Source organism: Tachysurus vachellii, chromosome 25 (assembly GCF_030014155.1).
Source record: "Tachysurus vachellii isolate PV-2020 chromosome 25, HZAU_Pvac_v1, whole genome shotgun sequence".
Lineage (NCBI taxonomy): Eukaryota > Metazoa > Chordata > Actinopteri > Siluriformes > Bagridae > Tachysurus > Tachysurus vachellii.
In genome coordinates, this window is record NC_083484.1 from 13,370,665 (window position 1) to 13,386,215 (window position 15,551).

The window sequence follows — 15,551 nt, forward strand, 5'->3', positions numbered from 1 at the left end:
GGCACGTTGACACGTCAGGGTGTGGCACAACACACGTGGGGAATACATAAACAAACAAAAAGCAGCCTATGGTGAAACGCCTGCCCCCTCTGGGTGTCCTGTCCCATAGCTCCTGACAGGATGTTTATAGTTTCTATAACGTAAGCGATCAAACATCTTCAATGTGCCTCAATTAACAATTGATTACCCTTTGATAAGCGTATTAAAAGTGTATAATTTACTGTATATCCTGAATAGAGATAGTTCCGTAAAGCTGCTTTTGCGACAGCGTACGCTGTTAAAACAAAGCGATATACAAACGAAACAGATTATTTCATTGAATTTAGTTGTGAAGATATTTTTTGTAACCGCAGACAGGAATTTTGTCTAATTTAGAAACGTTTCCGAACGTTTCTCCTTCCTACATGTGTGAGCACGTCGATCAGGCCACAGAACTCCATAAAAGGGCGAGAGCACATCGTGCTGAGAAAACGAAAGGAGCAGTGAGAGTAAAGGCAGGAAATCAGAAGTGGAACTCTATTACATCGAGGACATATTTCAAGATAAGGGTCAACATCTAGAGACAAATTACATAAAAAGGGTAAATTGGGATGAATTAGTTGAGTTGACAAGAAAATGGTGTGACACAGAAAAAAACAGCTCTACGCTGCACTCAGGTGATCTCGCACGCCGACGTAGTGCTTTTTGAGAACTGTTTAAAACATCCCGGTCGATGTGCTGAAGTGCAGGAGATGCCGTGGCAAAAGGAACTGATATATAAGCTGACAAAATCATCCTAAAAAATCCTTTCTCTCATAATCGTGGCTTTAACCTTTCACCTTTATTTACAGCTTGCAGCTACAGCGCTGTTTCTTTCGTAACAACAGAACGGCTTCTGGGTTGCAAATGACTAAACACACTCGGATGATTAGACCTGAAGTCCGTCGAGTCGAGGTTTACTTCGGTTAATTGTTTTGTGGAAGTTTGCACACAGGATTAAAACACACCAGTAGGATAAGAAGGTTTTTTTTTTCTAAAATCATGGGATTTTCTTTAAATACCAAATTTCTTGACTAAGTGTTAAGTAAAGCTTAAGTAAACATGTGAAGCAGATTTGATCCATGATGCTCCCAAAATCTGGAACCTTTTAACTATGGAAATGAGAAAATTTCTAAACATTTAAGCATTTGAACTTTAACATAGCGTTTGAAGACATATCTAATTATGTCTAATTAATATATGTATAGGGGGCACGGTGGCTTAGTGGTTAGCACGTTCTCCTCACACCTCCAGGGTTGGGGGTTAGATACCCGCCTCCGCCTTGTGTGTGTGGAGTTTGCATGGTAGGTTGATTGGCATCTCTGGAAAATTGTCTGTAGTGTGTGATTGCGTGAGTGAATGAGAGTGTGTGTGCCCTGCGATGGGTTGGCACTCCGTCCAGGGTGTATCCTGCCTTGATGCCCGATGATGCCAGGCTCCCCGTGACCCGAGGTAGTTCGGATAAGCGGTAGAAAATGAATGAATTAATGAATAATATATGTATAAAATATATGTTTTTTAGTGAACTCAATGCTAAATGGTGTTCCTTTAGTTAAAAAAAAGCCTCCACCTAGAAGTAACTACAGAAGAGTTATTTTTCTTTTCACCTCCACTGCCTGCCAGCCCCACTCCCTGTACTTGGGATCGTGAGTCAGACGCCACATGTACATGTAGCTCTCTATGACCTCCGGCCTCAGGATGTAGTAGCGATCGCTCAGTCTGGTGGCCGTCGCCTCTTCACCTCCGTCGAAGCGGAACGCCTCGGGGCCGAGCTTCGTGGCTGTTAAAGTTGAGGAAAAAAAACAGAGAAAAAAGAAAACAACATGACTGACTCATTCATCATTTATCATGACTGTTGAATTCAGACTTTGCCCAAATCTGTATTTTTTTTCTCATAAAACTAGATAAAAACTAGATAAGTCAGAATCAGATGGACCATAGAGACTTTTAAATATGTTTGCTTGTAGTCCAGATGGTTGCTTTTCATTCAGCAGATGCGGTTGCCCCAAATGACTTGAAGTGGAATCCAGTCCAAGCACAGAGACGGAGATCAGCAGATGAAAGCTATGAGGTTTGATTACAGTTAAACTCTAGCGATCCTACACTGACATCTTAGCAAGTGGTAATGTCATGAATCTACAATAAAACAAATCTCACATTATTAAGCCTTTTTGTAGGCATATTTGACTAGCTGTAAATGTTCTTATTCCATTGTCAGATCAGTTTATCTATTTCAGACATTAATGCTTCATTAACCTCTTCATCCGCAGGTCTATTTTGTAGCCTCTTGCTAGAAAACGACTTGCTCAATTTAAAATCTTAAAAACTACAAGGTGCTTATAATGTCAGAGGTTCAGAGACAAAAATAAATAAATAAATAAATAAATAAATAAATAAATAAATAACTGGTTAATTTTTATTTTTTGCTTCTCTGCAGAATCTGGTTGTGTTTGTAACGTTTAATGGCCGATCGCTTGTGTCAGTTTTGTTTATGCAGGTTTTCTGTTTGTCCGTTTAGCCTCTTGGTCTCTGTAGTCTTATAGCTGAGCTTCTTCCCGTTCTTGCAGTACACCAGCTGAAAGGAAATCGACTTATGGGACGTTTTCAATCAGTATAAACAAACAGATTATTTTCTGGCTGTGAGTATGATCTTTCAGTGTGAGACGTGCGTTTTTCCCTCTGTTGATAACCTTACACCGAATTTTATTGGTTGAAGATAAACTTCCAAATTCTAGCTGCTTATGAACAAACACTCGGGGCGTCTCAGGGAGTAGAAATGGGTTTGATATCATCATTTACTTTGAAGATAGAAACATTTATGCAGAAAAAAAACCTGTTTTTGTTTTTCAGAACCTTTCTATGAATATATTGCTCCTAGCAGGCTAGCGATAAACAGAAATCCTGAGTGAAAGAGAGCTCTGAGTGTCTACCTTCGTATGAGCTCCAAATTCACCAGCAGGTGGAGTGGGACGCGACAAAGACATTCAATGCTCAACAAATTACACTTTTTTAGCCTCTGGTAAAAAGAGCTAAAGAACGGAACATCATACTTTTTATTTTTCTCTAGTAAAACTAGAGAATTAAACAAGAAAGCAGTCCTTACTGATTACACTGAAGGATCTGTGATCAGTCGAATACACTGAAGGATATGTGATCAGTCGAATGTAAGAAAAACGCTCACGTATATTTTATCTAGTGTTAATCAGCACCTTTGGACCAATCAGAATCGAGCATTGAGCACCGAATAGCTTTATTAAAAGAAAATGATATCTGAAAAATGCTCAACTTTGTATATCACCTGCTAGAGAGGAGAAAAAGCGTTTGGAGTAAGATGTAAAATATTTCATTTGCCTGGGATGTGCCTTTAAATCCATACTCTTATAAAGAGCTTCAAATAATCTTTAAACAGGAAAGCCTATAAAAATAGGAGAAAACATCTTTTTCTGCACCTTTCTGTTTTTTTTGTTTTTGTTTTTTTTTGTTTTTTTCTGAATAAACCAGTTTTGATTTTTGTGGTGTTTTGGTTTTTTGGGGGTTTATCCATAATAAAGCTAATCAGCGTGTTAGCTAACAGAACTCTAGAAACTCTCTCAGAGGACGACTTTTACTGTCAGCATTAAAGAGTGCTACATATGACACTCTATTCTGCAGAGGGCATTCATTCATTCATTCATTCATTCATTTTCTACCGCTTATCCGAACTACCTCGGGTCACGGAGAGCCTGTGCCTATCTCAGGCGTCATCGGGCATCAAGGCAGGATACACCCTGGACGGAGTGCCAACCCATCGCAGGGCACACACACACTCTCATTCACTCACACAATCACACACTACAGACAATTTTCCAGAGATGCCAATCAACCTACCATGCATGTCTTTGGACCGGGGGAGGAAACCGGAGTACCCGGAGGAAACCCCCGAGGCACGGGGAGAACATGCAAACTCCACACACACAAGGCGGAGGCAGGAATTGAACCCCCAACCCTGGAGGTGTGAGGCGAACGTGCTAACCACTAAGCCACCGTGCCCCAACTCTGCAAAGTGCTGTTTGATGTTGATGTTGTACATTAGTTATTGTACATTATATATATATATATATATATATATATATATATTTATATTTATATATTTATATATATAGATTTATATATAGAGAGAGAGAGAGAGAGAGAGAGAGAGAGAGAGAGAGAGAGAGAGAGAGAGAGAGAGTATGGCTTACGGTGCCTATTCTGCTGCATCAAATCTTCCCTAAGATATTTTTCTCTAAGCAATCAGGGGACTGAAATGGATGAGAAAGCAAAGATCAAACAAGCCTTTTGGGCAAAATTGGTGGATCTTAGTTTGAGCTTCACTTAAAAATCTCAATATCTTTCCTCTTCCCATGATTCCCTCTGGTCTGGGTAAGAAAAAAAAGCTTTGGGTTTTGATCCAGTCTGAGATTCATCTCTAAAAAAAAATCAACACAGCTTGTTTAAAAGTTTTGAAAGAACATCAGAGATAGTGGCTAACAATCTCTTCTAATCTGAAGCACCGGACACATTTGATTCGACGTGAGACAGAATTTCTGACAGAAAAATAATATGTTAGAAGGACTGTTTTTCAGCAGAGAGTTATGAGTTTCTGCCACGCACTGATAACTTCAAATCGCAGGACGTTTTGCCAAATTAGCTGGAGCACAATGCAGACGCAGATGCTACACTTCCTATTTTAGAATCCAGGAAAAGTTTACAGTTATATTTTAAAGCAATCTTTGGTTGTAGGAAATAGTTAACATACTAGTTTAGTATTCTAATTTAGCAGTATGAGTCTGTCATTTGGTATTAGCCATGTTGGCTAATACAGGGTTGATTTATAAAGTAAAAATAAGTATAATTAGATTAATAATTAGATTAATGTAAAAAAAAAAAAAAAAGATTAAAAAAATAAAAAAATTAATGTTTAATGTTTAATGTTAATGTTTAATGTTTAAAAATTAAAGATTAATGTAAAAAAAATTTAAAACAAAGGGCCCTTTCCAGAATATTTTTAATAACCAACAAAATCTACAGTAGAAGGTTTGTTTACAAAAGTTGGTAGTGTTAACAACTGAGGTGTAGCTGTTTCTTTTTTCATAATAATTTTTATTATATTTTTTATCTTTTTTATCATCCTCACTCTTTGACATACATGCTTTAGTCCTGTATGTATGATAACTCAGTCACCCAGAAGCCTGTATGCCACTTTTCCCCTCAGGATTTCTTCAAGATTTCATTCTGAAGCTAACTTGATAAAAATACAACACAAATCCTTGCTAGCTAGCAATGTTTACTACTTTAATCTAATTATCGAACTGTTATCTAACTAGTCAGTAATGCTACCTTGAAAACAAATGACAGTAGACAGTATAGTTGAGTTTAAAAGTTTTCACACCCTTAAGGCAAAGACATTTCATTTATAACCAACTGAGTTTGTCTTGACAGATGAACAGAAACATAGGTAATAAATTGGCCAACGATATTAATTAGGATATTAATAGTTAAATATAATGGATTTAATATTCCACTATAAATCAAAATATCAGGTTGATTTTTTTCTGTTCTAAGACAGCTCATCGCTTCATTTTGTTACTGTTTTTTTTTTTGATTGACTGATACAATCACATTTCATTTTTAGTATCTTGTAATTCTGTACGTTTGTAGAAAAAAGTTTCTTCTCGTCTATTTAGCAAACATGAGGAGTTTAAACTTCATGAGGAGTTTAAACTCTCCTACTAGTTTAAATACCATTTTTTAAAAATCTTTATTTAAAAATGTAATGTACAACTTTATCTAAAATTACCTCAAAATTTACCTTAAAACTGATCTACATGAACATATCTTACTCGGTTAATCTTCCCTATTTGTTAAGTGCACCTGGGAAGGTGTCTTTCTTACCTGAGCGACTGTAAGACTCATGGCATGTGTTTGTGATCTCGGCAGCCAGGTCTAGGTAGTGCTGCCTCTTTTCTGGAGTGCCATCGTCTGCCCCGATGCCCACCATCCCGCCGGCGAAACAAGCCAGATGCCCCATCTTATGGTCGAGAATTCCGCCTCTCCATTCAGCTACGTATGTAAGACCTCCTGAAGATTTCTGCACCAAGTTGATCTCTATCGCCTGGTCCAGGACACAGGACATAATCAATAATAGAAAGGTATCTAACATGCAATATTTCAATCAACTATAAGGATGAAACTTTTAACCTTATGAAGTTTATTAATTAATTATCAATGCAGAAACATTTTCCTTTTAAAAATCCAAGACTACTCTTTATCTCTGGTCATTTTTTTGTGATGCACTGGTATAGCTTTAATCCTACAATCATTTATTTTCTACTAATGCTATACGATCATGCTAGTACATCATCACACTGTTAATATGGACCTATACATCTTTACTGTAGTTCCACTAGATACACTAGATATTTATTGTGATTTTAGAAGAATATGATTAATAAACATAAGACTGATATTTTATTGATAGCTATTTTAGGATTCAATATTTGAGTTTGACAATCAGACTTATGTCTGCGCTTTTTGAACATCCATTTGCAGAAGTAGCAGAATGTAGAGCATCTCCCACTCTTTTGGGAAGGCTTTCCACTAGATGTTAGAGTGTATCTGTGGGGATTTGTGTTCATAGAAGAGTAGTAGTGAGATCAGACACTGATGTAGGATGAGGAGGTCTGGGGTGCAGTCGCCGTTCCAGTTCATCCCAAAGGTGTTCAGTGGGCTTGAGGTCAAGGCTCTGAAGTTCTTCCACTAATACCTTCTTTATGGATCTTGCTTTGTGCACAGGTGCATTGTGAAGCTGGGTCAGGTTTAGACTTCATACAGTAGGTCTAGTGAAATTTGTGGCCAGAGTTTGGAGAAGAACCGTATGGGTGTGTACAGTATGGGTGTGATGAATCCAGATGACCATAAACCTTTGGCCTTATAGAGTGTAGTTTTGCCCATTCACAGATGCTCAGAGGACAAGCAGGTTCTCTCAGCTGTTAATACAGCAGGAAGCAGTTAACAGGATATTAACTCGCTTGAACGGATATTAGATTACGTTTCCAGAAGCACAAACATGTAGATTATTACAAACAGTGTCAAACCCTGGCAAAAGCGTATCCATTTCTGGTGTATCTCTCTGCACATGCTAAATAGGAACACTGAGCCCATGTTGCTCTGGGCGTCTATGATTTATGCATGATATAACGGAAGGGTCCGCTCCCTGGTGCACTGAAGTCAAGCCTCATTGAGATTTCATCAGGCTTCCGTAAGGGAAACTTATGAATCTGCTGATAACAATACGACAGAAAGGAAACAGGGTTACATTTTCGAGGTATTTTTCATCCAGCGATCAATCTCTGAAGTCTCCCAGTGCATCCTGTGTCTCTATTCAGCTTTTTATGTGAGGTGAAACCAAAAGATCAATAGTAAACGATCAACATTATCTTTAATCCTTTTTCTTCTTTTTATCTCCTGTCTCGCTTTTCCTTTGACGTTCTTTTACTCTTTATACAGAGAGTGCTGATCTGGACTCCTGCTTACTGTGTGTCTTTAGTAAAACAGGCTAAATCAAAATAAATCAAATAGGACAAACAGTGGTTTTGTTCGGCGAATACTACAAGTCATGTTCACTGATGTGTCCCAACATGCTTTTGTTTTCATGCAGTGTTGTGCAGCTGGAAAAGAGATCACGAGTAGCAATAGTATATAAGTTTGTGTGTACATTTCACACGTACTCCTGAGATGCACTATCCCTTACCTCCAGAGCGCTGTAGTACATGCGCTTAGCTTCTTCATCCGTCTTGTCTGACATCAGGTATGATTTGATCAGGTACTCGTAGAAGCTGTCTCCTAGGCCTCCGAGAGAAACGTGATCTAAGAGAAGGGAAGCAAAAAAAAATAATCAAAAGCCATTTCTATGCCAAAACCTATAAATCACTGCTTGATGTTAGAAATGATTTTATTTTGCTTGACAAATCGAATCAAAATCTTGATCTAATTCGGTGCTCGTGGCACACCATGTTTTTATGTTTTATGGATAATATCGGCGCAGTCTTTTATTTAACAGCCTTAGACTCCGAGCGTCTTTGCTAAAGCGATAAAGGCATCATTTAGAGTCCCATTAGGATCTGAGGAAAAGTTTTGCAAAAATGAATCTTTATTTAATTGCTGTTCATTTAGTTTTGTCTGTGGCAATAATAGTGATTTAATTGTAATAAAATCTAAGAAACTCTAAAAGCCTTTGACTGGCACTATACATCTATATATATGTGTAGAGTATGATCTGATGCCACATACTATACCTCCTTCACTAGGACTGAGGCACATAGACCATGCTTCATTCCCTTATTGAGGGGCACAGGCCACACCTCCTTCACTGTCTGAGGCACACAGACCACACCTCCTTCATTTACTGAGGGACTCCACAACTCCTTCTCTAGGACCACTCCACACCTCCGTCACTTGGTGAGGCTCACACTCCACACCTCTTTTACTGGGTACTAAGGCACACACTTCACACCTCCTTCACTGACTGAGGCACACAGGCCACACCTGCTTCAATGACTGAGGCACACAGGCCACGCCTCCTTCATTTACTGAGGGACTCCACAACTCCTTCTCTAGGACCACTCCACACCTCCGTCACTTGGTGAGGCTCACACTCCACACCTCTTTTACTGGGACTAAGGCACACACTTCACACCTCCTTCACTGACTGAGGCACACAGACTAATGCACACCTCCTTCACTGACTGGGGCACACAGGCCACACCTCCTTCACTGATTGAGGCACACAGGCTACGCCTCCTCACTGAGACTGGGGCACACAGACCACACCTCCTTCACTGACTGGGGCACACAGGCCACACCTCCTTCACTGACTGGGGCACACAGGCCACACCTCCTTCACTGATTGAGGCACACAGGCCACGCCTCCTCACTGAGACTGGGGCACACAGGCCACACCTCCTCACTGAGACTGAGGGACACAGACCACACCTCCTTCTCTAGATCTGAGGCAGAGAAGAGACCACGCCTCCTCCACCAGGAGGCAAAAGCTCATATTCACTGCTTTCCCTGTTCACATTTAACACCTATTATTGTAACGCTATAAAGGGCAATTAGTTACTTAATATATATAATTATCTCTCCCTCTCTCTCACACACACACACACACACACACAAAGTAGGGAAGTGAAGTGTGAGCTTGCTTTCTGCACCACATCCTTTACCTCTTTTTATCTCTCAGGTCGTCAGTAACCATTCATCAACAGTTACAATTATCCGTTGCTAATTTTCCGTCGTGCAGAATACATGCACCGGCTCGCACTTCAGAACGTATCTGAATCTGAAATTTCCACCGCTAATGAAACACATTGTTATTTTAATAATCCTGGGGTATTACGCTGCTGCTCACTGCTTCAGTCTGATAGAGAATCACAAAGAGCTGAGCAAAAGAATAAGCATGGATATAAATGTCAATGAGGCTGCTAACGAAGAGTTTACACACGGCAAGGATCTAAACAAACAAGTAAACAATTCTATCTATCTATCTATCTATCTATCTATCTATCTATCTATCTATCTATCTATCTATCTATCTATCTATCTATCTATCTATCACCCAAACAGTTTTGTTTACTTACGTTGGACCCAGTTCCCACTGACAGGGCTCAGGAAATTGGGATACAGGCCCTGGGGCTTCTCGATCCTATCCAGCAGCTTGCGGATGTTCATCACCTGAAACAAAAAATAAAAGCAATCTTGATGTCAGTGTGTGGAACTGTGAATTGTCTGAACCATACAAGTGAATGTAAGCGCAACATGTCGAACTGCATGAGAAATTAAAGGAAAAACATATTCAGCACATTAAAGTGTCTTAGTAAGGAGATAAAAAATGAAGTGATAGATGCTGTGTTGAGATCTGTGTGTCAGTGTGAAGACCACAGCATGTGATTTACATCATTTGTAAAATCATCAAATGATTCAGGGGCTCATTTGGACATGTGAATGGGTTCAGAGTCATCACGGAAGAGACCACACCCATCAAGATAGAAATGTCAATCAATGATAAAATATTTTTTAATACTATACTCGGGCATTCGGAAAATAAAGAAATTCCTTTTTTGTTTTTCCTTTAATATTTCAGCTGTTTGTCATCCTTCTAAACTGAATACTGCACCAAACCTTCTCTGTGAAAATGGGGTTTCCGGAAAGTTCCGACAGGTGCATAAACTCCAGGTGCAACGTCCCGAATTCAGCCAGGATGCTGCTCCCAGCTGACGCCCAGCCCCAATTCCAGCTGGTGCCACTGTAACAGAGGGCGAATTAGCATTGTGAGTACTTTCGCCCCCGCCGTGTGCCACAGCAACTGGAAACCATGGCAACCAGCCCACCATGTGAGCAGGTACGGAGCCGCGTGGACGGATGGAGTCATGGCAACAAGACACAAAAAACACTCACTGTGGTAAAAAGGCAAAATAGACACAAGGATGTAGGGAATAGATGGGGAAGAGACAAAATTAATTCTGGCATAGAATTAATAGCACGCTGTGTTGCTTGTGTGTTAATGACATAGAGATTAGTGTTACATTATTTTGGATGACAAATTAAGTGTGTTGGGACAGCAGTCACTGTCATGCCTGTTATAATGTGTGTGTGTGTGTGTGTGTGTGTGTGTTTAACAGCAGCATAGAAACATTTTTAATACAAAAAAGCTAACTGAGCTAAGATTCATTTAGCTTTCTTTTGGTCATCAGATTTTCACATACCTAGATCAGAAAATGTTTTCCATAGGGGACCAGATTAGAACTCATCAACAAAAATCCTGATCATAAATATGTCAAGAACATATATTTGAGAATGTTAGAGAACTAAATAATACAAGAAACTAAATAATACTTAAATAATACGTAAACACGTCGTTAATTCAACTATTATGAATGCACCTAAGGTTTTTCATGCTTAGTGGTTGCCAGGTCTGAAAAATACCCTTTCTGATAAACCATGAGTAAAACTTCTATTCAAATTTATTTGTAAATTAATTTTTGCTGCCACCACCAGGTTAAAGGAAAACTTTTAATGTGTTGGCTGAAGGACCATCTACTATCATACTCTATAAAAGACAAGCCAAGAGTCCGCAGGCTGAGGGTAGATTTTGGACACCTCTGGACAGGACAATATGATTGGACAAAATGTCTTTAGAGTTCAATCCTGGTTTTATTTTCCTGACTAGGCTCCTTTCTGCATTGTTGTTTGCTCCTGCATGATTCCTGCTGAAAGAGAGTGTAATTCACACAATTGCTGCTTCTAGTTCTCATTGTAAGAGCAGCCCAGGGCTTGCTTTCCTTCTGAAAAGAAAATCGATATCAGCGATGTCTGGGGAGGAGGGGAGGGCCAGGAGAGAACTTTTGTCTCAAAACATTGATCCGAGATATCAGTAGGAAACAAAACAAAAAAAAAATCGAAAAACAAAAGTGACATAGATGGTCAATCAGGTAGCTTAATAACTGCTGTTGCTGTCTTCATGTAAAGTGGGTTATTATTTAATGGCACACGAGTGACATTGAAATGACTTTCAAAACATAAAAAGAGGGAATTATTTATCGAGGTCTGAGTGTGTTAAACAGTCCAAACTTCGTAAGGTTCTACCAACTGGCTTAATTTCTGCTAGACAAAGTCTTGTCAAATGGATGTTTGATCAATTTTATCCCCATCTGGATAGACATTTTAGTCATTTTGTAAGCTCTTTTATTAGGAAATTTGATTTTACCAGTTCTACACAACATATTTAGTTATCTCGTGAACATCCATCCACCCCTCCATCCCTCCATTCATCCATCCATCCATCCATCCATCCATTTATTTTCTGTAGTGCTTATCCTACACATGGCTGCTGAGAACCTGGACCCATATCTATCCCATGGGACTCAGGGCACAAGGCAGGGGACACACCGGACAATCACACAAACACACAATACGGACATTTTAGAGATATTCAACAGCCTATAGTGTGTGGGAGAGGAAATCGGATAACCCAGAGGAAACCCCTGAAGCAAAGGGACAACATGGAATCAAACCCCCAATCTCCAAGGTCTGAAGCAAACGTGCTTCACATCTAGTGAATGTATCTATTGTTAAACTTCCCAAATGGCAAAATCATGATCTTGCTACAAGAAAATAAATGGCTGTATCATCTGACATTATACTGAAATGTGATGCATAACAGAAATAAATAAGTCTCATTGCTGTCACAGTCTTAGCTCTGAGTCACACACTAATACACAAAACCATGGTTCTCCTGTTGCTTTGTCGTAGGTCATGCAGAGGAGAAAAGGAGATGAAAGAGATGCTAAACTGGACCTCCATTAGAAATGCTCTCTACATCATTACCCACATGGGACAGAATGGCCCGAGCATCTTCAGGTTGGAAAAATCAATGCCTAATAGAGTGAAGAAGGGCAGGGGCACCCAGTGACATCGTCACTACAGGGAACAAGCTGGCATTCTTCCAGCTGCCGGTTTCTCATATACTGTATCACTCCGTCTATCCCTCAATCACTCTGTTCTGAGACATGAGGCATGACTACGCAATAAATGTTGAAGAAATGTAAACACTTTTATATTAGAGGAATATATGAATATATGAATGAATATATGAAATATTGGAATACAAAAAATCTGTTTTTTTAAAATTATTTTCCAGAAGTGACTTCACCAGGATTTCCAAGCATCGTTGGAACCAGCTGATTCTACCCTGGAATCTACAAAAACTAAACACATGTTAATGTGCCTTCAAACATTTTTGTGTCTTCACACACTTTGACGATCAAGACTGCAAAACAAACTCTAAAAACTCTCTAGTTCAGGGGTAAAAAATACAAAAACAAAATTAAAATGTGAACAAACCTTTAGAAATGATAATACGAAAATCATATTAGCATGGAGAACACAGAGCTGAGGCTCAATAAACAATTAGATAATTATATAAATATTGAATTTATTTTATGAAACACATCCAGCGTTTATGTTCCTTTTTATATTGTTCAAAATATCCAGAACGCCTGGCCTTTCTGCAGCACTACAGCTCTGTCCTTTGGCTCAGTTCGCATTAAAAAAATATCCTTACGAGGACTTTGATCTAACACTAATCTGTATTAGTTATTGATTATGGCAAGAATCGATTTAAACCTTTAATGTATCAGCCAAAGCATTCTGTATCTCTCGATCTAAGTCTCCAATTTAGCCTCATGCCAACTGCCCATTGCATCATAATGCACGAAAACAGCATAAAGTCAAAGTCAGCTTTATCATTACACAACTCGCACAATATAATAAGGTAGTGAGAACTTCTGTGCTACATTAAACACTACATTTAAAAAGACATTTGGTTAAGTGATGAGAATAAACAGAAGCAAAACGAATAAACACATTAGTTATCATATTAATCCATTGCCATCTTTTACCACATCTTCAATCAGTGGATTGTTAGACACATACTGTAGCAGGAAATTCATCTTGTCTCCGAAGGACACCTTATATAACCTTAAGTATTAAAAATTCATAGAAAGGTGAGTATCCAAACACAACCTGAAATCTAAAGCTGCCATTTGGCTCAGCATGACACATACCTGCCCAGGTTAATGACTCCTCGTGGGATGCCGGTCGGAGTGTTGAATGCCGGCAGCAGCTTCTCACCAAGCTCCAGCACCTTCTGCTTAAACACCTGAGAGACACAAGAGACAAAGGCAAGCTGTTATAGACACGCACATACACTCACCCTTAACCTCACATGCTTTTCTCACTACTTACAGTAGTAGTGGATGCTTCATTGCCCCAGTTCATATTTACACAATTCATATTAATACTAATATTTTAAAGCGGCAGTATGTAATTTTTATTGGTGACCACTAATAATCATATAATTTCAGGCATTGTTGTAAATACTGTTATTCAAAGGATGTGGCCATTTACTTAATTTTCAGTTTAAACTCTTTTCTGACCCAGCCTTAAAAGGCAACTCACAAGGCATGTATACTGTGACCTTTACAGCTCTGGATCAATAGACCTAGGAGGTTTCTTGATTTTAGGCTTTATCTTATTTACAGTATGGCCCAGAAACAATTCTGAGCCACTTTCTGTTAAAATGCCATTCACCAGACATATATAAAAAAAGGAATTGTTTGGTAAAATTGCAAGGTTGGAATTCCTGGACAGGTTTTCACTCCAAATGCAATATTTTCTTAGAAGAAACCCAGTTTGTATTTTAGCATTAGTATAAAAATCTTAATTCTTTAAATAAGAAATGTAAATAAGAAACAGAGACAATATGAAAGTTTGGAAATACTAAGCATCATGGCTTATTAATTTCTTCTCATAAAATTGCACACCATTAGCAGTGTGGACAGATCTGCACTTCCATGCCCATGAACTTAGTCACTACCTGTTACTATATACAAATAAAGCTTATTACGTGGGTCATAAACCTTGAGCCGGTATCATGGCATTAATGCTTGGATGAGATTAATAGCCATGGTGATGATGTCACATGCAGCCCTGTGATTAAACCTTCACTGACATCTACGGCCTAATCAGAGCAGCTCAGGTCGCCACTAGCAGAACACAGAAATGAAGAAGGGCCTCAAATTAGAGGTGGAGTAGCTTGATAAACTCACAGTACGACAACCGTACAATTTAACGTCATGGTTTTACATTTGTATAACTCCATATTTTAATAAAGTGTCAAGTAAATGATGTAACGCATTTAAAATGGTGTTTGTGTGTGAAAATTATTCCTCAGTATGACTAACAGAAACAGAGAGAAAGAAAGAAATAGACAGAAGACGGCATGGAATAAATCGTGGAATAAATACTTGCTGCTATTTGTGTCTAAAGAAAACTAAGCTTCAGGCTCACTTTTGAACATTTCACAGTGATCACATGACTAGGTTTAGATGTTGCTTATGGTATTGTAAAAACAGGAAGTTTGAGAGTGCTTAAGTTTACTGCTGAATTTACTACCCTTGAATAAAACGACGTCTATAGTATCCATCAAATAAACCCACTAACACACAAACAGGTGTTGTCTAGCATCCCTGTGCTCATTAGGCCACTGATCCATGATGAAGTCCTCTTTTCAGATTACTCATAAAGCTCTGCTGATTATACGTAAGCATTAGCAAACTTCGTTTCGGAGGCTAGTTTCAGTCAGTCAACAACCCCACACGGGCTTTATAGTCATAACACAATGAATCAGTCAAAACAAAATGTTGAACTCCAAACACTCTCCTTCACAGAACAGATAAGGATAAAGATATAGATTACTGTATAGTGTACAGAGGAGCTCCTGTTTTAAAAGATATTACAATGAACAGAATTCAGTAGAGCCATTGATTATTGTGGGTTTATTGATTCTGGCATTAGGGTTCAAATATGGTTGCTGAATTCATCCAGAATGCCAATGAATGTGGTACAGTTTTTGGTGCCCCATGAGTGGAACGAGAGTCTCTAGAGTTTAATTT

General features: G+C 38.8%; 1 protein-coding gene across 1 annotated transcript in view; it reads right to left on the minus strand.

Moving 5' to 3' along the window:
* Positions 1 to 15,551, minus strand: part of LOC132839957 (mannosyl-oligosaccharide 1,2-alpha-mannosidase IA) — a 214,548-nt gene that overhangs the window by 5,722 nt on the left and 193,275 nt on the right. The window contains exons 5-10 of the mRNA XM_060861180.1: positions 13,662 to 13,756; positions 10,219 to 10,342; positions 9,678 to 9,771; positions 7,790 to 7,905; positions 5,932 to 6,151; positions 1,626 to 1,798 (exon numbers count right to left, since the gene is read on the minus strand). Of these exons, the coding sequence (XP_060717163.1) occupies positions 1,626 to 1,798; positions 5,932 to 6,151; positions 7,790 to 7,905; positions 9,678 to 9,771; positions 10,219 to 10,342; positions 13,662 to 13,756 (822 nt within the window). The remainder of the gene's footprint in view (positions 1 to 1,625; positions 1,799 to 5,931; positions 6,152 to 7,789; positions 7,906 to 9,677; positions 9,772 to 10,218; positions 10,343 to 13,661; positions 13,757 to 15,551) is intronic.